Source organism: Pararge aegeria, chromosome 11, assembly GCF_905163445.1.
Source record: "Pararge aegeria chromosome 11, ilParAegt1.1, whole genome shotgun sequence".
Lineage (NCBI taxonomy): Eukaryota > Metazoa > Arthropoda > Insecta > Lepidoptera > Nymphalidae > Pararge > Pararge aegeria.
In genome coordinates this window covers 16497738-16522500 of record NC_053190.1, presented here as the reverse complement: position 1 = coordinate 16522500, position 24763 = coordinate 16497738, and the positions used below count along the sequence as shown (strand labels likewise).

The following is a 24763-nucleotide window of genomic DNA, read 5'->3' as shown; positions in this document are numbered from 1 at the left end:
AAATCCATTTATTTGCGTCCTGCTTCTTGGTACCGTCGTGTCCTTATGAAATTCATCAATTGTATTTGTAAATAAAAAAAAAAAATAGAAATGTTTTATTTTTAAGCCTTTTGATAAAGTCAAATCTGTCTGTTTTTTACGGACTACTACAGGTTTTAAAGGCGTATAAGCCTGCACGAAACTCAGCAGTGGCTCTTTTCCAACATGAAAATGTAACAATTTATCATTCATTAATATGCAGCCGGCTTCCAAGAACGCATATGTTACTAAGAAGTTTATAATTTTTTAAATCAATTTAACACATTCTCTAAATTAGTGTCCAAAAATTAAACTTAAAAATCTTTTAAAGCGTATTATATAATAACTTGAAGCACATCTATTATTCGTATTATACACATTCACACTCTCACTCATTACACACACACACACACAAACACACACTCACACACACATCACATACACACTCACACACACACACACACACACACGCACAACGTTAATTTACCTAAATTTCAGTGTACCTATATTTATTTTAAGATGCAACTTACTTCTTTTACGCATATAACGGATATTGTTATGGAAGAGCGGAGTCTTCTGATAGAGGTGTAGTACAACTACATCTAAAAGAACGTTCCAAACTTGCAATCTTGTTAAAACTGTAAAAGTTTTGAAGAAAAAAAAAAATAACTTGATCAACAACAACCTGTTTGTAACTTTGTTATGGTTTAGTAGCTTTTGCCCACGTCTTCGCCCGCGTTTATTTTTGTAAAAGCAATTCGTTTTTCTGGGATAAAAATGTCCTATATCCGTTTCAAGATGCAAAGGGAGAGCCCCTTTGCAAAATTTTACGAAGATCGCGTTAGGTGTTAAATCGGGTGTAGGTAACAAAAAGTTTTTACTCGAGAATCTCTAGGGTAAAGGATTAAGGATCAAAATAGGTGCCAGTAGTTGAGCCGAACTTATGTAACAAATAAACAAACAGACTTACATTTTTGACATTTGACGGCCAACTAGCGCAGTAGGCTGCGACCCTGCTTTCCGAATCCAAGCCCGTGGGTACGATTCCCAAAACTGTAAAATGTTTGTGAACATGAATATTTTTCAGTGTCTGGGTGTTTATCTGTATATTATAAGTATTTTTGTACCTATATTATTTCTAAAAATGTTCACCAGTCATCTTAGTACCCATAACACAAGCTACGCTTTCTTTGGGGCTAGATGGCGATGTGCGTACTGTCGTAGTATATTTATTTATATTTTCGTAATTATCACTTAGTGAGCAATTTTATATCCCAGCCTATAACTTTTCTAAGTTATGTGCGTTTTAAATAATTAAAATATCACTTGATTCAACTGTGCAAGAAATCACTGTGAGGAAACCTCCATGCCTGAGAGTTATATAATTATTTCAAAGGTGCGTGGAGTCCACAAAACTGCACTGAGCCAGCGTGGTAGACTACGGCTTTTACCCACATCTTAGTATTTCCTGTTGTTAATGTATTTATGATATGTTATAGTATATATTAGTTTAATTTTATTATTATTTTTTTATATTTATTATATTATGTATTATTTTATTTGTGTAATCTAGTTTAGTAAGTATTAGTATGTAGTTATTAGTATGTATTTTTTTTTAAATATGCACAACCTGCAGTATGTTATCCTTTTGTTTTCCTTATCCTAAGGTTGCCTGGAAGACATCGCTACAAAGCGATAAGGCCGCCTTTTGTATACTTCTTCTGTCTGTGTTTTCTTTTATTCTTCTTCTGTATTTTTATTTGTGTGCAAATATAGAGTATAAATAAAATAAAATAAATCTTATTGTGAGAGGAGACCCGAGCCCTTTTTGTGGGAACACATTTATAAAGTAAAGCTAAGGTTCCTTGAACCATTAACATGCCGTTGCCCTCTAGACTCGACGTAGACTATTTTCGATTTCCCAAGAGATGTAGAAATTCGCCCACAGTAAAAGGTGGCTTTTATATCCATCTCGAATATTCATGCTACAGACAAATGACAAATTTCCTCAAGCTACAGCGGTTTGTTCTTTAAGAGTTACAGAAAGAAAACCGTTCGAAATAGTATTACCTACTTCAAAAAATCCTGTTGAATTAATCAAAACAATAATATATACAATAGTATATATATATAAATACAAATACAATTGTGGACGAAGGCGGTCTTATTGCAAAAGCAATCTCTTGCAGACAACCCTTGGTGAAAGTTGTTGAAAACATTAAAGTGAATTAATGTTTTAGAACTGAATAAAATGCGTATATTAATGTTTACACACAGACCACAGTACATAGTATTTACGTTCGACGAACCATTTAGTCAACGCGCCCTGCTTCTAGATTGTTTTACAAGAACTATTATTTCGTGCTGAAAGCTTATAACTGAAATAACATATACCTTACCGGTTTACTGCCGGTGTAATTAGTCCGAAGCTATACTTCATGTTGGCAAATAAAGGGCGGTACTTTGTAGGACGAGGACCACTGCTTGTTACGTCAATTATTACAGATAAAAATAAATTATTTATTTATTTATGCTCTTTAGCACCAGTTCTTGGTTCGTCAATGCTTATATAATTGTATAATATTATAAATACGCAATTGTTGTTGCGGCGCGTCGGCGTTTTATGCCGAACCGCCAAGGGAACGTGTTCCACTGAGTGACGAGGCGCGAAATAAGGCAGGTATAAGAACCCTGCCTTATGTTCTGAGACAGAGTTGGAGTTCTGTCTCGTGCGGTGGTCGGCGCCCGTCTGCTACGCACTCACACTTTTACTACTTATATTAATTATTATACTCTAAGGTAAAAGCTAGACAATCGCCGACAATTGTGTTTATTTATTTGTCCTCCCTTCACGCCCGAACTGATCAACAAATCAACTTCATTTACGGCATAGAGTTAGCTGAAAAGAGGAAGAGTTACATAAGCTACTTTTTATACCAGGAAGACATAAGGTACGTAAGATGTAAGGTAAGGTAGGTAAGATGTTTAAATAAATATATAAATAAGAACGCGGGAAACAAAGAGTTGAAACAATAAAAAAAAATAAGCACCATTCAAAAGAAAAAAGTCAGCTCGCTAAAAATTTAATCATACACCTAAATGCCTCACAGGCTATCCAGATATCCCAAAACGGATGAAACGTATGATATGACACGCTATCTGCGTTATTTGTGCAGCAGTTTCAATTATACGCACCGCGGCATCAGATTTTAATCGCGTCTGCCGGTGAACACTGCGCGCCGAACGATTTGTCGAATGGAATCCATTTTAGATTGCAATATTATTTATTTAATGGAATCATGGATGTCGTTATTATCATAGAATCTGTACACTTCTTAGTCGTGAGTAGTTATGCCTATTTGTTTGATCGATTTTGTTCTTTTTAGTAACCCCCGACGCGAAAACGACGGGGTTGTTCTAAGTTTGAAATGTGTGTGCGTGTGTGTGCGTGTGTTGCGTGTGTGTGTGGCAGAGTGTGTGTGTGTGTGTGTGGCAGAGTTTGTGTGTGTGTGTGTGTGTTTTTTGATTACACTTGTAAGTTTTATTATTTCTGTTACTTAGTTCCGAAAGTCCCTTATGATCAATTTACTAATGTCAACTGCTTTGTGAGCTAATTATAGTGACTTTCGTAAGTCGCGGAATATAACTCAGATGTAAGCACGTCACAAAGTCACACGTCGAAGCAGTGTCTATAAGTACAAGCTTACAAAAATGAATTCACACTCGAGATGTTTGTACGCACAAACTAATAACTTAATAAGGGCGTTCATAGTTTGAGGTTATGAATCTGCTTTCCCGAGGGGAACATACTACTTTACAGAACTATTATGTGTAAAAAGAATGGGGTCACAATACGTAAAAAATATTTTTAGAAAGGTTTTAATTATAAGTGTAATCGACGCCTTCTCTCTATTAGGTCGAAGTTCGGTTTGAAAAAAAAACTACGTTCATTAACGCGATCTAGTAAACTACGTCGTAGCGACGTAGCACTACGGTAACGTAAACGAGAGGCAGGTAGTAGAGGAGCTACGGCGTAGAACTGTGTTCATAGTAAAAAAAACAAGAGTAATTTGTTACATTGGAATGTTTTGCTTGATATTTACTGACTTTTTTATTTAAACATACTTATATTTTTATAAACTAGCGGCACACATTGCCTGTGTGGTGGATATTTAAAGTTTTAATATAACTTTATTTCGAAAAAAAATCAAAATTCATTTATTTCAAGTAGGCCTATTGAAACATCACGTATGTCTGTTTGTAGTGACTCTACCACCGCAACTCAGCAGTTGCTTTTTTCCAACATCATTTTACAATTTAACAATCATTGTTCTATCTTGTGTGAGGTAAAAGCGGAGCGACTTGCTTCCCCAAGCAACCGACCTTGTCATTAAGAAATTCATCAGTGGTTTAGTAACCTCGATGTATTAAATGTGTTTTCATACATTCTTTAAACTTATGAAATGGTAAATCTCATATAACCTTCGGTTATGAAAGCATATACTCAGCCCCACAATGGTTTTCTGCACTTTTCTCAGACGATCATATATCTTACCATCAGGTGAGATCGCATTCAAGGGCTGCCTTGTAACGCCTAACGAGCTCCACCTATTATAAGTAATTACCATACAAATCTTATCTAAGGCTGGAACAGTATTGATACGACATTAAAAAACGAAAAAAAAAGAAATTCAAACAGTCATAGTCCATTTGCGAGTTTCTGCAAACACACGCAGGAAAATTTATTTAGAATCCCACATAAAGGTTTTTCAAAAAAAAATTTTATAAAATCCAAATATTTTCGGAATTCACATTGAAAAGCGGTTTTGTATCGTATCATAAGTGTATTACATAATGTGTGGTTTGTGGTGTCACCGTGACGTGACGGCATATCAGAATACAGTTGTCGTACGAGCGACTAAGGGAATATAACTATTTGATTTGGACTTTGACTTTGACTTGGAGAACGGGCAGCAGCGCGAAAAAACAAAAAGACTGCGACAACTTGCGAATACAAAACTATATTGTCAGTTAGAAGGAGAAAAAACGATGTACCCTAAAAGGGCGGCGAGATAAGCAAAGTGGGCCTGCCACGTGTTGATTTTGCGTTGCAGTACGTTACCCTGTAAAAACTTAACAATTCTGTAAATGTTAATAAGCTCGTATAACCCATCATAGTTAGCGCTTCCCATCTTAGACCGTATTGCAGATATCCCAGATAATCGCAGTCAAATACTAGACCTCAAATAAAAAAAAAACAAGCCAAAATGTAAAGCACTTAACATTTATATGGCCTGTTAAATACGCGCGGGTACAATGCATAATTGTCAAAAGTTGGCAGTAGTATTAGTAAAAGGAGATTCGGCGACCACACATCCGTCTAGCTCTCAGACGGTTCAAAATCGATAGCCAAGGTATATGATAAGTGTCTCGACAAACCGTATATATCTGCCGGGTGTATATAAAAAGTACAGACGTCGAGACAGAGAGTTCGACGCCCCCACATCCGGATACGCCGTGATGCAACCGGATATAGTTAAATTTAGATTTTTATGCATTAAAAGCTATTTTCGTAAGATTTATCTGTAGAAAGAGTTTTAAAATTTCTATAACACAATAAATACTTATATTGCACACCAACAAAGGTACAGAAAAAAATAATTAAAAAAAACTCACTATGGCGGCCTTATCGCTATATTGGGATCTCTTCGTAAATACATAATATTTTTAGCGCTATATTGCTTTCGTACTAAAAGCAATATAGCGCTAAAAATATTATGATTAGATATAAAATTGTAAAAGTTTTTTTTTCATTTGTTATATTTGACCTATTGTGAAATTATGAAATTCATGATTAAAATTTTACTATTCAATTATTGTCACGATTTTAATTTTATTATTCAATAATTAATTAATTTCAAGCTACTACAAAAAGGGTAACTTAGTACTACTAAATGTCATACCAGGCGATTTTTTAAAAGGCGTTCACTGTGTTAAACGTGAGGCAAAATCGCTCGAAACATTTAAAAACGCGGTGAAAGCATATTATCTTGCACAATAATGACGACATTTATTATACCTTGATTATGTTTATTTTTATTATCTATATGTTCATAAGTATTTATGTATGATTGAGTATATATTAGATTCAAATTCAAATTCATTTATTTCAAGTAGGCCTACTTTATAAGCACTTTTGAAACGTCAAGTATGCATGTTTGTGTGACTCTACCACCGGTTCGGAAAGCAGATTCTACCGAGAAGAGCCGGCAAGAAACTCAGTAGTTGCTCTTTTCCAACATCAACATTTACAATCATTTTGCTATCTTGCGGGAGATGAGAGCGAGGCTGGCTGCTTCCATTCTACCTTGTCATTGAGGAATTCATCAAATGTATAGTAACCTCGCTGTACTAGATGCGTTTTTACACATTTTTTAAATGTATGCATTGGTAGGTCAAGAATTTCCTTAGGAATCATGTTGTAAAAGCGTATACTCAACCCCACAAAGGAGTTCTGCACCTTTCGCAGACGATATGCAGATATCACTAATTTATGACCGTTTCGTATTAGTTTATTATTTTATATTCATTTTTCTTATTTGTGCAATTTTGTTTATGTATTTGTATTTAGCTATTTGAATGTAGGTTTATAATAATTTTACACCACCTGTCCGCTCTCGCTCATCTTGTCCTAATCCAAAGGTTGCCTGGCAGAGATCGCTACTAAGCGATATGTATTCTACTTCTGTCTTTGTATTTCTATTGTTTTTTTTTTCCTAACTTCATTGTGTTGTACAAATAAAGAGTTAAATAAAAATAAGAGTTACAATTAATAAGAGTTACTATTTTTTTTTAGACCACTACAATTTAGCCCTTGAATGCAATTTCACCTGCTCGTTAGTGCTGATGCAGTCTTAGATGGTAACGGGCTAACCTGTAAGGGATAGATCGGTTTCTGCATGACATCGTTCCGGAACGCTAAATCGCGTTTGTCGGCAGGGTAACTAGCCGCGCCAGAAGCCTCACACCAGACCAGACTAGAAAAAAAATCCTAAAATAAAAATTTCCTAGTTAACCCTTATATAACTTGGAAAAAATAGAGGTGCGAGCTGGGATTCTTGAACTCGGCCCCCGAAAGTGAAGTCGAGCTCCTACCCAATGCGCTATCACCGCTTCTAACTAACTTAAATAATAAATAATTGATACAATCGATGAATAATTACAATAAGTTAACATACGAATTGAGACAACTTTTATAACGTAAACAATGAATTGAAACATTATTTGAATATAAAAAAAAAGCGAGCGTAAATATTTTACGGTGGAAGCTGGGCACACAAGTCTGGACATAAAAACCTTTTACGAATATCAAAGGTAAACTTCCCGCTATCCGTAAACACAGACAGACGGACGCATCGAACGTTTATTTTGCACAAGTTGCACGTTAAATCTAGACGGCGGGACAGACCGGGGGTCATCGAACCGGGAGGCACGCTTCCCGAATCTTTGACAACCTCTGACCCGCCGCACTTTGGCGCACAAAGGATCTATCATGTTTCCACTTTAAATTGTTTCTTAGGCTGCGAATATCAAAGGAGCTCTAGGATAATACAATATGAAAACAAACCTTTTTTTTTTGATACAATAATTTCAAAATATATAAATTGAAAATTTGAAAAACCACCCGTCTTCCAATATAGTGTACATTAGTCTACTAGTCAAGCTCTTTCATTTGATACCTGATAGCTGTGAAAAATAATGTAACTCTGGTACTTCTACGGATCTCCTCATTCCTGTACACGTAGATATACTCCTCCCATAGCTCTCATTATCGCCCGCTGAGTGACTCTGAGCCTTCTATTGAGTCCCTTAGTCAGCGCCCACGTTTCAGAGCAATTAAGGGAGTCATTTATTGTGTTCAGAGTATTTAATCCAAAAACCCTAAAATCCTGTTCGCATATTAGGACGGGCAACTAAAAACCTTACTCTTCGCGTAGCACCAGTGGCGTTAATACAAGGTAGGAACAGGGTATGCCATAAGCGGGCAAATGTATAAAACGAAACATCTCAAGTGAGAGTTATAAAAGGAGATTAAGCGTAGGTATTTCTTTTTTTAAATGATTAAATAAAAATAAATAAATAAAATACTACGATAATACATGCATCGCCATCTAGCCCCAAGTAAGCGTAGCTTGTGTTATGGCTACAAAGATAATTAAATACTTATAATATATAGATAAACACCCATATACTTAAAAATATTAATGTTCACGACACGATCATTTTCCAGTTGTGTGCTATGGACTCGGGAAGCACGTTCTATGCGCACTGTATTTCGGTATTGTAGAAGTTATTAAAGACTGTTTGTTTGGATTGTAATAAACTATTCAAACAACCAAACAAACAAAAATCTTTAATAAAAACACACATTTAATTTTTATGTAGTAGGCCTAGTTTAGAATTACTTTTGAATCGTCAAGTTAGCCTGTTTGTAGTGACTCTACCACCGGTTTGGAAGGCAGATTCCACTGAGAAGAGCCGGCAAGAAACTCAGCAGATTGCTCTTTTCCAACATCATTTTATAGTTTACAATGAAAAAATATATATAAAATAAACTTCTATCTTGTGAGAGATGGGAGCGGAGCCTGCTTCCAAGCAGCCTTGTCGTTAAGAAATCATCAATCGTATAGTAACCACGATTTATTAAATGTGTTATAATATATTGTTTAAACTTAGGTAAAGGTAGATCTAACATTACCTTCGGTATCATGTTATAAAAGCATATACCCATCCCCATCGTCATCATTCTGTAATTTCTCAGACGATATGTAGATATCACTAATTTATGTCAATTTCTAGTAAGTCGATTGTTTATATCGACTTTTTCTTTATAAATTCTTATGTTTTGTTTAATAAAGATTATATTATTAAAAATATATTGCGAGGCTACTGTAAGTATACCTATTTCTTTAAATTTGGCACGAAAGGATTCGCGTGATCTAAGTTTATATATCGATCGTATCGTAAATTCTAATAGTACACACATATTATACATAATATACAAAGTAACATACTTTAATGTTACATAGACAAGAAAAAGTTTTCTCAACGCTTCTTGAAACACTCTAGGATTGAGCCTGGCGTATGTCAGCAGGTAGGGAATTCCAGAACCTGACACAATTAACAGTAAAAGAGTTACTATAGGACTCCGTGCGACCGTATGGAACCTGCCGTCAGTGCAGGAACCAAGCAAGTTCTGTCCATTTTCTCAATTTTACATGGTCTGTCCACTCAGTGCATACATGCGCGGCACGCGTTCGACCGGTTTTTTATTTACGAAGCGACTCTAATCTCGAAACGTCTCCAGCTTTAATATAGACGGCGGGGCAGACCCGGGGGTGAACTACCCGAACCTTTGACAACATCACATTTTTCCGCACAAAGGTTTATTGCGCTTCCACTTTGAATTGTCTCTTACGATGCGAATATCAAAGGAAAAATAATTATTAACAACTTTTCGCAAGCGCCAGTTGTATCTTTTAAAGCCTTAGACATAAAACTTTTAAATACTTTTAAATGTATATAAACAGCGTAAAATTTATACAATTTAAAAATATTTACTGTATCTATAAGAGAGATAAAAGTGTCGCCGCCTTCTTTAAAGCAATCTTGTCATTAAAAAAAATCTTTTTTGATAGAAGCAGGCGTTACTTTGCGGAATTTCATGATATATTATGAAATTGAAGCTTAATTTGCGTATACTCCACGAAAAGCAGGAGAATCTGTAATGCGTGATTTATAATCTCTTCAATATCTATAGTCCACACCAAACAGATCTTCGGCAATGTTCTCTCTACGCACGTTTCGCTCAAAGACCGGGGCATTCCGAGGAGATGTTGTTTACAATGAATAATTGTTAAGTGAAAAGTTTTACTAATTGTATGGTCCAAAATTTACCTTAGTACTTATATATCATCACATCAACCCATTACTGGCCCACTACAGAACACAGGTCTCCTCCCACAATGGGTTAAGACCGTAGTCCACTACGCTGGCCCAGTGCGGATTAGTGGACTCCACACACCTTTGAGAACATTATGTAGAACTCTCAGGCATGCGGGTTTCCTCGCGATGTTTTCCTTCACCTTCACTTGTTGAAGCAAGTTATATTTTAATTACTTATACGCACATAACTTAAAAAAGTCAGAGGTGAGTGCTGGGATTCGAACTCGCACTCCCGAAATTGAAGTCGACCTCCTACCCCATTGGGTATCGCTATCACCGCTTCGCTAATATATACTTCCCATAAAAACAGGTTTCGTTATTCATCATCAATAGCCTAAACCATTCCACCGCTGGTCCTCCAACGGGAGGGTTTGCCCATTGTCACCACGCTGGCCAGACAGGTTGGTGATCGCAGTAGATGGTATTAGTAGCACAAAGGACGCTGCTGCCTTAGTCGCCTCGTACGACACCTGCGGGTAGAGGAGAGGTGGTTACAACTGTTTTGATCATTCAACATTCTGATCTGCCGTCACCACACGGCAGGAATTATTACGGCAAAAAATGTTATAATAACCCGCAAACCCTCATTTTTCTTAACTGGGTGCATTAAGAAACGCCCCGAAAATAACCGATACTAGTCTCTTTACATATACCTTATGAAAATTTGGTTTATTGTCGCATACACTATCGGTGGTTATAGCTTTAATATAATACTAGCTGACCCGCGCAAGTTCGTCTGCATCGAATCGGTTATTATCGGATTTAATATCTTAAAAAATAAAGAACCTAATTGCAGCGCCACCTACCGGGTCCACTTTTATGTTTAAACTATTTAATACGCGGCCGGGCGGCCCTCTGAATTTTTCTTGCTTTTAGCGTTACTATACGCGTCGTAATTATAAATGATACGTCCAATTTGAATAATTTAAAGAGGAATTTGCAGGTACATATTCAATTTTAATTATAAAACTGTTAATTTGGATAAGAAACGACACCATCTTTAGATTGTACCCGTGTTTTGATTGACAAATTATAACAAAAGCGTTATTGTGACTTAACCTTTAGACATTTAGCCTCCCGGACTTTTTTGTAGGTAATAATGATGACAGTTTCGATTATAAAGCATCCCCCGGTCAAAATTTTCAACAGTTTACAGTTTTATTATAAGTATAGATTTCGCCATAGCGCGGAACCGCGGTGAACAGCTAATCATACAATAAATTCGACCAAAATAACGACCAAATTATCTAAAAGTCCACATATTTTAGAAGGGTGTGTTAGGTTAGGGTTGAACAACGCATCCCTCTATGTCTAGACACTTAAACACATTCATCTATTGCGAATATACCGCTTTTCGCCACGCCAGGTCGTTGAACCCGTCTGCAACGAACAGTCAGCTATTTCGATTCGGCGAGAAACTCCGAACTGAGCCAATCATATATTCATACCTGAAAGGTTTGGCCAGACGCATGAATATCGACGACGCGATAATTAATTATTCAATACAAATATATAAAATTCAACCTATCTGTCCGTGATTTTAAGGTAAACGCTCTCTTAACGATCATTAGGTGTGTTATTTCAACGAATGACAAATTTACATATTCTAAACACGTTTTATAAATTCAGGGGAATCCTTTTAAAAGCTTTACCCAATATGATGCGACTTTCAAACGGTTTAACTTATAAATTATGGGGTAACAGGATTATATTAAACTATGTTCTGTCAAACTTAGAAGATAAAATTTAGTTCTGTGGATGTGTAGGCATTTCATTTGTGTAGGGATTTTGCTTTAGTTTATGAGTTACTAGCGTACCCAGCCCGCTTCGCCGGGCTAGATTTTTCTTTATTTTATTTAAATAATAAACTTACATCATTAATTTTTGTCTTATAATATATTAAATCATTTATTTCTCTCCGTATTCATTCTCTTCTATTCTCTTCTCGAGCGGGTGAAGATAATCATCTACACCCATGTACATCCAACAATAGAATATCATCATAGTAAATAAAAGCTGTATTTCACAGTTCAAAAATAGGAGTGCTCCGATCGTCACCAAACTATACACGATTACTCGCCAGGTCAATCCGGATATTCCCTGAAAGTTTCATTGAAATCGGTCCAGCCGTTTCGGAGCCTATACGGAACATACCCACACACTTTCTCTTTTATCTTTATATATATATTTCTTATGTGCGTGTGTATGTCACTGAACTCCTCCTAAACGGCCGGACCGATTTGAATGAATTTTTCGGTATGCGTTTGGGTGGCACCCTGGATGGTTGAGATTCACAAATCAGCCCGACAGATGGCACTGGGGTCCGCTAGTATATATATATACGCTATAGGAAACGCAGAAAATGAGTATTATGCTCCTGTCGTTCATAATCATCAGCATCAACCCATTACCGGTCGACTACAGGAGACGTGTCTCCTCTCAGCTAACCCGTGTTTAACCCGTAGTTTACCACGCTGGCCATGTGCGGATTGGTAGACTTCACACGCCGTTATGTAGAACTCTCAGGCATGCAGGTCTCCTCACGATGTTTCCCTTCACCGTTAAAGCAAGTGATATTTAAATTGCTTAAATTAAAAACGCACATAGCTCAGAAAATTCGGTGGTGCGTGTCGCAGTACGAACTTGGTCTCCACGAAAGGAATAAACCGAAGCATTACCGACTAGGCTATCATCGCTTTAATTTATTACCTATTTTTTTTTGAGAGATTCCAAAGGGAAGTGTCATATCAAATTAGCAGTATCACCATTTCTTAAAACACGAATTGTGTAAAGCTCTTCTCATACTTGGCTTTAAAGTGCTCCTTAACCTTACCCACGTTTATTAAAGGCCCTCTGCTAAGGGCCCTTTGAACAAAGACGTCTATCGATACATGTACGGCATGCGAGGTCTAGACGGCCCCTCGCCTAAAGAATCTAAAACTGCAAAGAACTTTCCAATTCCGAATCGCTTGCCCCGCGGCCCTTGTGGAGTTACGGGGCTTAATGAAGACTCTGAAGCAAAAAGCGGCATATCTCTTGGGAGGGAGACGCCACACGCATCTTTAATTGCCGAAGTACCGGACCACACGATCGAATAATTTAAGGAGTCGCCATTTTTTTTATAAACATTTTCGTTGTTATTCGTTTTTAAAGTTAAGAATACAACGATGTTCATTTAGTCGATATTTAAGTCCCCGTTTCAGGGATCGTGTTTTTAAATTCATCGTAATTTAAATGCTGACCAAATGTTTTTCAGTCGGTGAACGTTTTTTCGTTCACTGTTAGTTCATCTGTTATTGATAAAGATGGTACAGTCATTTAAAGTTCTTCTTTTTATTACTATCCAACTTTTTATGGGGAAGGCACAACATGTCTTCTTCAGCTTAAAGTCAAGCTTGTTTTTAACGACTGATGTCAACTCTCCTTGGTTATGTTTTTGTTGATATAGATCAACAACTCAATGGCTCCCCACACACACCTCAATAGTATTGACAATTATCTGAATATTTACATTAGACCAGATAATTTTTTAACTTTTATATTATGTGTGCGTACCTAATACCTTAGACTACCTTACCTTAGGGTTGTACCTACCTTAGACGTTTTTGTGGATGTTCGCAAGGCAATTGTTCGTATAGGAAGAATGGAAGTGCCTAACCACAATGTCAACTCCTAACACTTGTATCTCGATTGTCGGGAACAGACGTCTGGATTTATTGCGTTACAGCAGAGAGCGCTGTCTAGACGTCTGGGAGCGTGTTTACATCCGCAAATTGTCACTGGGGTGCCGGTGAGGGCTGTGGGGTCGCCGATATTATATGTGGAATGTTTTAAATGTCTTGTATCAATCGAAAACGCTGTTTCCAGGAAAACTTGAAACTCAATAGGTAGAATTGAGGTCTGGATTTATTATTACATCATATATCTCCGTGTAGACGTATGCACGTATATTTACATCTGCGAGTTTGGCTAGGGTGAGAAGTGAAGGATTTTCCATATCAAATTTAGAACGTTTCAAATGTCTTATATCAATTCAAGAGCAGGCGTAACAGAAAATCATAACATCACAGCAACCAGCGCTTTCAAAATATTTTGACTAGGGTGAGAACTGAAGGATTTCCAACATAAAATGTATGTATGTAATATTGTCTAATGCCAGGCGTTGCTCGGTAGTTGGACGGCTGGATTTATAACGTTAAAGCAGCGAGCGATCTCTAGACACCTCGGAGCATCTGCAAACTATGACTAGGGTGTGAACTGATAGATTTCCGATATACCTAAAGTGTAGAACGTTTTGGATGTGCTAGTGTCAATCGAGAATCTTGTCTTCTAGAAGATGTGAAGCACAATAGATTTAACTGAGGTCTAGATTTATTGTTTCGTCATATATTAATACTGTCTAGACATATCGTTTCATATGCATCAGTATGTATCGAGAGCTTTGTCTTCTGATAGGCGTGGCTCGGTAGTTGGAACAGGGGTCTGGATTTATAACGCTATAGCAGCTCGCTAGACGTCTGCGAACATATTTACATCTGCAAATTATGACTAGGTTGAGAACTGAAGGATTTCCGATAAGTATAAAATATTCACAACATCATCATTTCAAGCGATTGACGTTTACTGCTGGACAACGGTCTTTTATAGAGAGTTCCGCAATCCATTGTTTCCAGCAGCTCCAAGCGACTCGTTTGATGTCATCTGTCCAACGTTATAGCAGCGAGCGCTAGGCGAACAGGACGGCTCTATATATACATGGCTCCACGGAAGATTAGCGCTATGGCTTTGATCCCTCTAGAAGCGTAATACATACTGAGCAGAGACCAATTTGGGTTGACACACATGTTTTTTTTTTTTTTTCATTTTCTTTATGTACTTAGGGTAAAAACATTATCTTCTTCTGCGGTTCCCAAACAAACAAGAAGGAAAGTAGCCTGAAAAGAAACCACTCCGCTTTCATCTCACACAAGAAAGAACAAAGATTGTTAAATTGTAAAACGATGTTGGAAAAGGCTGCTGAGTTTCTTGCCGGCTTTTTCTCGGTAGAATCTGCCTTCCGAACCGGTGCTAGAGTCACTACAAACAGACATACTTGACGTTTCAAAAGTGCTTATATTAGGCCTACTTGAAATAAATCAATTTTGAATTCTGAATTTGAACTTTAAAAACACTTTTTCTTTCTTTAAAATCGACAGCTTTGTCTTCTGGATAGTCTAGAACTCGATGGTCGTTAAAGATGTAAGTATTTCTTGCTTAACAATTGTTCATTGTAAAGTCAACATCTCCTGAGGATGCTCCGGTTTCGGAGCGAAACGTGCGTAGAGGTCATATTGCCGAAGATCTGTTTGGTGTGGAGTATAAGGATTGACGAAATTATAAATTACACCACACAGATTCTCCTGCTTTTCGCGGAGTATAGCAAATTAAGCTTAATTTTGATAATATGTCTAGGTACGTGTTTACATCCGCAAATGTAAAACTACGGTGTCGGGTGAGAAGTGCTGGGTCGCTGATATTATAGGTAAAACGTTTTAAATGTCTCTTTGAGGGGACATCAAAAGGACACAGCGAGTGTAAAACTAAATATCCCCCTAACGGTGCAAATATTCTTTATATTTAAACCTTGAATTTTAATTAAGCTTGACTTTTCGTCTATGCCAGAGGTTCCCAAACGGTAAAAACCGACAGAGTTCTCCCTTCTTGCATAATTTTAGGCTATGGTTTCATTCTATAACTGTTTTACGACGATACGATATCTATATATATAAAAGAAAGTTGTGCTAGTTACACTATTTATAACTCAAGAACGGTTGGACCATTTTTTATGATATTTGTTTTTTTTTTATTCTTCGTAGACCGGAATAGGATAATAAGTATTAAAATATCATTCATAAAAAAAAAATGATCCGCGGTACGAAGTTCGCCGGGACAGCTAGTATAGTATAGATTATACGTTTAGAAAAAAAATAAATATACTTTAATTAATTTGAAATTTTGATAGTAGGTACATATATACTCACATTAAATTAGATAATTAAAATGTGACCTTTGTGATACACGAATAAAGTAAAGTTTAAACCTTGTGTGCCATTAATAAACGAGGCGTGGCCTACGCGTTGCTCACACGTCTTCAACCAAAACTTATGTTACATGATTAGGAACTCACGTTTCAATGCTTTAATTTTAGTCGAGTTAAGTTGTTTGGGAAAGCTTTTACACACGGACAAAGTGATCCTTTTGAGGGTACCGCTTCTCTTTTGTGACTGAAGCGCGCTATTACTGTTATTATTGTTGGGGTTTTTCAAATTCAAATGCAAATTCAAAATTTCTTTATTCATGTAGGCCTATCACAGGCACTTATGAAGCGTTTATACTAATATGTTTACATAATTGTAAGGGAATGGTGATTACTTCGTTCGCCAACTTAAACCTACGAGGGTTCCAAACGCGCTCTGGTCTAAGAAGAGCCCACAACACACTTCTCCGTTTATTTTTCTTGTTATCACCATCTCACAGTAAATTAATATTAAGCTATGAAGTTAAAGCAATTCATACCCAAGCTTTTTTATCGTTTAAGTAATCCTTAACATTATAATAGAATTTTTCTGTAAGCTTACGTTTTATATAAAGTTTGAACTTATTGAGAGACATCTCAAAGAAAAGTCTCTTTTTGCGACAAGGCTCGTCCGGGACGTACTACCGCCTTGTTTATATTCGCCGCCGAGCAGCGTTACTGTGTTCCGGTCTGAAGGGCGTGGTTGCCAATAGTCAGTAGTCATTTATTCATAATATTATACGTCACAAAGTAATTATTAAATAATAAATTATCTCATGGAAATGTATATGAATTCATAAATTCATTATAATATTATTCTATAATAACAAATAAGTAATTTTTCACAATATTTCACTTTCCAAGAATTCGTTATAACTGTAGAAAGCCGGTTGCCGGTGTAATTATAGGCACATACGGCTTAAATTGATCCTACGCCTTAAATTGATGTACAGAGGGCGGCATTTGTAGGAAGTGTTCCTTCCATGCCCTGCGAAGCATTGGTCTGATTACAGGCGATGATCTCAGGACCAGGTGGTCTGACAATTTTTATTTTTTTAATCCCCCTACAATGACTTGTAGATTCTCAGATATCTCACCTGGTGGTTAAGTGGCGACGCAGTCTGAGATGGTAGCGGGCTAACCTTTTAGAGAGTAAGGTAGTCATACCCCTGATCGGTTCCTACGCGAAATCACACCGTAACACTAAATCGCTTAGGTAAGGTTGTATCTAGCTTCGGCCAACGCCTCCCACCAGACCAGAGAAACGTCAGAAATTTAAATCCCCAAACTGCCTCTGCCGGGAATCGAACCCAGGACCTCCTACTGAAATTCACAGCACTTTCCGTTGAAGTTGTCAATTGGTAGGTACAATAAAAAACTCGGTCCTCTCATTTCTTCATTAGGAGGATCATTAGCAACAAATACAAGTAGCTCGCTCACATTTCTCGCTAGGTAGTTTTGTGAGATTATTCGTAAGTCGAGTTTGATCTGATTATCAAAGACCGCTGCCTTTTTTAGTTTCATCGTGATACTAACAATTTTTCTTGTCCACAGGAAAAGAATTCGTTCCTAAACTACAACGTCTCCTGTATTCTCACATTACCACCGTACCAGAGGCAAGGTTATGGAAGACTGCTCATCGACTTCAGTAAGTAAAACAGATTATAATAAAAAAAAGTTTAAATGTCCTATGACCTTCTTAAACCTGTATGTAGGGGTACCATAACCAATAAAAGGTGGTTTGCCAAGGTCATGAAATTTAACTGAGAAGAAGTTCTGCATTATAATGTTGTCAAAATCCCCCATCCTCCGCTGGAACTGAGCGGTCAACATCGTAGGCAGGGATTTGTTTTATCGTTGTTAAAGCGTTGACTGGGTTGATTGACCGCATACGATTTCCCACTTAGCAGCGCATTAGGAAAAGAGTGGCCCGTGCGAGCATGCGTTCTTTTTAGCTCCCTTAGCCTCGTGTACATGGTCAAGAAACTGTCAATTCGATTTACTTGAATAACTACCACCGAAACGTATTTTACTGTGATCTAGATTATTTCAATTATTTGGGATGCAATATGAGAATGTGTTTTATATGAATTTGGGAAACAGTGCTTCACGCGTGTTCTATATAAATTCGCGAATCGCCGCACCTGGGCGGTCAACATCGTAAAACTCTGCAGGGGTTTGTTTTGCCGTGCAGGAGGGTGAAGCGGGGGCGGAACTGAACAGGCACGTCTCGACGCCACGGCCGTCGACCCGACCTGGATCGATGCACTGCAGTATAGATCGGTCTGCAGTCTAGACTTCCCCACGGTGTAGGGTGGCCAAAGGGTGACTTCAACGAATTGTAGATGCGCGGAATTTTGATGGGAGTGTTAATTATTTGTGCCGTTTACGATAACTCCCGGGGTAACTAAGTGTTGTCTATAAGAGCGTGACATGACCGGTTTTCATCTCAGAACGTTGCTTACTAAAACGCGACCTAAAATATTAAGTGGCCGTTCCGTGAACGGAAATGTTTTAGTAATCAGGTATAATAAATAGTATACAGTCTTTATTTTATCCTATTGTTATTTTATATATAACAAAAGGATAAATATTTTTAAAAATCAAATTATTAAGCACACCACACAATCTTTAGGGAAATTATATATTTTTAAGTGTTTCTTTTTTGTTTCAACTTTTTGTTTAATTTAATTCCAAGTTGTGTACACATACTTTGGGTTGAAGCTTAGAACAAATTGGTTATAACTTATATTTAGATACTTTTAGATATTACCTGTTTTGTGTACCTAATAACAATAAATAAATATATAAATAAAACCTCACTGCAAATTTCCGTTTAACTCACTGGGGTCTGGTCACTGTTAGGGATCGCTTGAAGTGATAAGTGTTCCCTTTTCCACGTCCTTTCTTGTTTATTACGTCACTTATTTTAGTACAAAATAAAGAAATAAATATTGTAATTTTGTTACATTGAGAAAATTTTACACAATCGTTTACCTACAGAGATCATTTTAGTACGAGATGCGTTCGTGGATAATATCTAAGAACCCGCTCTTAGGTGAACCGTGTATGGTGAAAACAAAAAATCTTAACAAACGCAAAAAAAAAATATAGATAAGGCCGTAGTCCACCAAGCTGGCTCAGTGTTGATTGGTGGACCACGAAAATCTTAGATTAAATTCTATAATACTTATAATATACAGATATACACCCAGACACTGAAAAAAAAAATGTTCATCACACACACATTTTTCCACTAGTGGGAATCGAAACTACGGCCTATGAATCAGAAACCAGGGTCGCTGCCCACTGCGCCAATCGGCCGTCAATATATTTGTGTTCAAAACGAGTTAAATATTAAATTGCATTGCACTGCAATTGAGGTGTATTTAAACTTATTTTATTCCATTAGCCAGTAGTCCGATACGCAATAACCAGTATCCACAAGTTAATGTGAAAGGTGGCCCACTTTTTACGCTTTCACGCGCTGCTAAACGATAAAAATTACCAATAAATACCTAATTATTATTTTATTGGTAGCGTCAGGAAGTACCAACTAGTAGTATGAGAACGACTGCCTCGTTGGTCTAGTGGTTAGCCTTTTGGAATACGGATTACGAGGTCCGGGGTAAAATTTATGCCTTTAATTAACAGGTATTAAGTTTTATGTAAAGGAATTTTTATATAGATATGTTTATGTGTTATTTGTACTTATATATAACACATATAATACATGTTATATATAAAAATATATATTTTTATGTATATATATATATAAATAATAATAATAAAAAAATATATATTATATTAAAATATAAAAATTTAGAATATATATATATATATATATATTCTATATTTTTATATTTTATATATATATATATATATATATAAAGGTGGGAATGTGCATGCATGTGTTTAGTAGGTATACGCAGGTATTCAGTGTGCAAGGAAGATTTAAGAGTGTACGGACGCACAAATTCAGCTAGAAATATTTTATTTGAGAGCAAAAATTATATGCGTAAATATTAAATGCGTATAGAGTCCAAACTTAGGAAAAGGATAGAACTATTAAACTCAATCTACAATTTGAAGATATTGCATTTGATTGATTTTATTAATTAAAGGCGTTACAGAATAGGAGCTATAGAATAGTTATATAGCTGGAGATAAGTTACAAGGGGATGTGGCATAAACTAAAATTGTTTTTTTCCTGTCTTCTACTTAATGAAAACCATATTTTAGTTACTTTTAAGTCTTATAGTATTTTAAGTACTATTACACACACTTTCATAAAGAAATTTCTTGCGAAGAGCAACAGTAAAAAGATAACGATGCCACACACACACACACACACACACACACACACACACACACACAGATACGTCAATCTTAAAACACGCCGTCGTTTTTGCGTCGGGGCTAAAATATAAAGTAATGCTTTTTTGTCATAAAAATATAACAATTAAAAACCGCGCCACGTTAGATTCGAATGAAACACCAAAACCGGGTCAGAAATACTATATACGTTCAACGATTCTTATATATTGCTACTCGTAGATACTCGAACGTTTGCGTGTACTTGAACCACATCAACAGTTGAGTTTGACCTACATCAATACTTTTGGCATTGTTATTTGTACGTTAACACAGCCTTACCCAGTACGAGCGTCATTGTTGTCTGTCTGACTGTCTGATATATTGGCTAATCTTCAGCATGCATTTACTGAATTAACAGATCGATAAAACTATTTTTACAATTATATTATTAATTTTAGCTACTGCAAGCGTTTCAAATTAAGCTGAGAACTCATATTATAGATGCGAAAGTTTGTATGGATGGATGGATATATGTTCGTTACTCTTTCACACAAAAACTACTGAACCAATTTGACTGAATTTTTGAATGGAGATAGATTTTACCCTGGATTAACACATAGGCTTTATTCATTATCACGTGAAAATCAATCAACAAAATTCTTACTACGCACGTACCTTATGTATATTATTACATACAATAGTCCAGTAATTTGTCTTTATTTCCATGACCGATATGTATGCTTTTTTTTTGTTTAGGTTATCTACTCACAAAGGTCGAGGGTAAAGTAGGGTCCCCAGAAACTCCACTATCTGACCTCGGGCTAATATCGTACCGATCGTACTGGAAGGAGGCTCTGCTGAAGAGGTTGTGCTCCGCGCCCGGCCCAATGCTGAGTATACGGAATCTGAGCAGCGATCTAGCGATCGCTTCATCAGACATCGTGTCAACTTTGCAAGAGCGGGGTCTGATGAAGTACTGGAAGGGCAAGCATATTGTGCTGAAGAAACAGGTTAGCAGTATTATTTTATATTTAGCTTATAGCGTGTGTACAGGGCTCCATTATTGCATTTGCGTTTACGCACTAAATATTCTTACGAATAACTTGTTTAGTACAAGCGAAGCAATTTGTGTGATGCGATTTTGGCGATTTATTGTCAACGGTGATTAGTTTGCAACCCCAATCAGGTTGTATTTTCATAATGCAATGATGTTTATTTGATGGGTTGCAATGAGGTTGTGATATTAACATTTAAACGACATTTTCTCAGCGTCGTTTTTCCTTCCCAAGTTTGCCACTCTAATTGTACTAATCAAGTTGTGTTGTGGGCCAGTGGTGTTTTTCTTGACCTAGTTCTCAACCCTAATAATCAGGTTGTGGTGTTGTGGGCCAATGGTGTTTTTCTTGCCCTAATTTACAACCCTAATCAGGTTGTGTTGTTGTAGGCAATGGTGTTTTCCTAGCCTAGGTTGGGACACTTATTAGGCCATGGTATTGTGGGCCATTGGTGTTTTTTTGCCCTAGTTTTTAACCCTAATAATCAGGTTGTGTTGTTGTGAGGCAATGGAGATTTTCCTGTCCTAATTTGCAACCCGAAACAGGATGTATTGTCGTGAGGCAATAGTGTTTTTCTTGGCCTAGTTTGCAACACTTACTAGACTGTGGTGTTGTGGGCCAATGGTGTTTTTCTTGCCCTAATTTGCAACCCTAATCAGGTTGTGTTGTTGTAGGCAATGGTGTTTTTCCTGGCCTAGTTTGCAATACTTATTAGGCCGTGGTGTTGTGGGCCAGTGGTGTTTTTCTTGCCCTAGTTCTCAACCCTAATAATCAGGTTGTGGTGTTGTGGGCCAATGGTGTTTTTCTTGCCCTAATTTACAACCCTAATCAGGTTGTGTTGTTGTAGGCAATGGTGTTTTCCTGGCCTAGGTTGGGACACTTATTAGGCCATGGTATTGTGGGTCATTGGTGTTTTTCTTGCCCTAGTTTTTAACCCTAATAATCAGGTTGTGTTGTTGTGAGGCAATGGAGATTTTCCTGTCCTAATTTGCAACCCGAAACAGGATGTATTGTCGTGAGGCAATAGTGTTTTTCTTGGCCTAGTTTGCAACCCTAATCAGGTTGTGTTGTTGTAGGCAATGGTGTTTTTCCTGGCCTAGTTTGCAATACTTATTAGGCCGTGGTGTTGTGGGCCAGTGGTGTTTTTCTTGCCCTAGTTCTCAACCCTAATAATCAGGTTGTGGTGTTGTGGGCCAATGGTGTTTTTCTTGCCCTAATTTACAACCCTAATCAGGTTGTGTTTTTGTAGGCAATGGTGTTTTCCTGGCCTAGGTTGCGACACTTATTAGGCCGTGGTGTTGTGGGCCAGTGGTGTTTTTCTTGCCCTAGTTTTTAACCCTAATAATCAGGTTGTGTTGTTGTGAGGCAATTGAGATTTTCCTGTACTAATTTGCAACCCGAAACAGGATGTATTGTCGTGAGGCAATAGTGTTTTTCCTGGCCTAGTTTGTAACACTTAATAGGCTGTGGTGTTTTGGGACAGTGGTGCTTTTCTTGCCCTAATTTGCAACCCTAATCAGGTTGTGTTGTTGTAGGCAATGGTGTTTTTCCTGGCCTAGTTTGCAATACTTATTAGGCCGTGGTGTTGTGGGCCAGTGGTGTTTTTCTTGCCCTAGTTCTCAACCCTAATAATCAGGTTGTGGTGTTGTGGGCCAATGGTGTTTTTCTTGCCCTAATTTACAACCCTAATCAGGTTGTGTTGTTGTAGGCAATGGTGTTTTCCTGGCCTAGGTTGGGACACTTATTAGGCCATGGTATTGTGGGTCATTGGTGTTTTTCTTGCCCTAGTTTTTAACCCTAATAATCAGGTTGTGTTGTTGTGAGGCAATGGAGATTTTCCTGTCCTAATTTGCAACCCGAAACAGGATGTATTGTCGTGAGGCAATAGTGTTTTTCTTGGCCTAGTTTGCAACACTTACTAGACTGTGGTGTTGTGGGCCAATGGTGTTTTTCTTGCCCTAATTTGCAACCCTAATCAGGTTGTGTTGTTGTAGGCAATGGTGTTTTTCCTGGCCTAGTTTGCAATACTTATTAGGCCGTGGTGTTGTGGGCCAGTGGTGTTTTTCTTGCCCTAGTTCTCAACCCTAATAATCAGGTTGTGGTGTTGTGGGCCAATGGTGTTTTTCTTGCCCTAATTTACAACCCTAATCAGGTTGTGTTTTTGTAGGCAATGGTGTTTTCCTGGCCTAGGTTGCGACACTTATAAGGCCATGGTATTGTGGGCCATTGGTGTTTTTCTTGCCCTAGTTTTTAACCCTAATAATCAGGTTGTGTTGTTGTGAGGCAATTGAGATTTTCCTGTACTAATTTGCAACCCGAAACAGGATGTATTGTCGTGAGGCAATAGTGTTTTTCCTGGCCTAGTTTGTAACACTTAATAGGCTGTGGTGTTTTGGGACAGTGGTGCTTTTCTTGCCCTAGTTTTCAACCCTAATCAGGTTGTGTTGTCGTGAGGTATTGGTGTTTTTCCTGGCCTAGTTTGCAACACTTATTAGGCTGTGGTGTTCTGGGACGGTGGTGGTTTTTTTGATTTAGTTTTCAACTCTAATCATGTGGTGTTGTGTTTTTCCTGCCCTTCTTTGGAATCCATAGTGGGTTATGTGGTCGTGGGGCTATGGTGCATTGCCTCCAGACAATGGTATGTTTCTACGGAGGCTTTATCTGCGTGATCGTCCCCAGGAGGTGCTAGAAGATGCGACCCGGCGTGCCGGGCGCGCGCGCTGCGTTGACCCCGCCAGCCTGCGTTGGTGGGGCGGAGGCGGCGGCGGTGCGCCCCGCTGACGCCGCGCCCCCCGCGCACCTCGCGCGCCCCGCGCCCACCGCCCGCGCCCGCACCGCCCCCCTCTCGCGCCCCTCAACGTGTTCACCCAGGGGGCACGACCTTCCCGCAGCGGAACCCAGTCTCCCTTCTAAACTCGGGAGTATAGGGTATGGTGTTACAGACTACTGTAGTTACAAGTGGTGGATAGACGCTTATACTGACTATATCTAGATATTAATAAACATTGGGTGAAGGGTATTCCAGTTATCCAGAAACCGAAATGGTTGGACTAAGGTGATAGTTACGTTCTGTTAAAGAAATGAACAATCAAATACTGATACGGCTAAGACAGTCAAACTCAAAGTGTTTGCGTTGCCTGACTTTTTAGATGATAAATTTATTCTTAATATATGCTAGTGACCCTCAATACGTTCCTCGTGGAAACTTAAGTTTCCAAGCGTTACTTAATCGCATAAGTAAAGCAACAGATTTCAACGATGCAGCAGACAACTCTTTGGATGCAGGAAACAAAAAGCGAAATGTTAAGAGGGA

At 37.7% G+C, this 24763-nt stretch overlaps 1 protein-coding gene across 2 annotated transcripts in view; it reads left to right on the top strand.

The window, feature by feature from the left end:
* LOC120627305 (histone acetyltransferase KAT7) overlaps window positions 1-24231 on the top strand; it is a 39659-nt gene extending 15428 nt beyond the window's left edge. For both annotated transcript variants that reach the window (XM_039895259.1, XM_039895258.1), the window contains exons 12-14: window positions 17633-17726; window positions 21152-21405; window positions 24130-24231. In XM_039895259.1, coding sequence (XP_039751193.1) covers window positions 17633-17726; window positions 21152-21405; window positions 24130-24231 — 450 coding nt within the window. The remainder of the gene's footprint in view (window positions 1-17632; window positions 17727-21151; window positions 21406-24129) is intronic.
* Window positions 24232-24763: the final 532 nt, after the last annotated feature.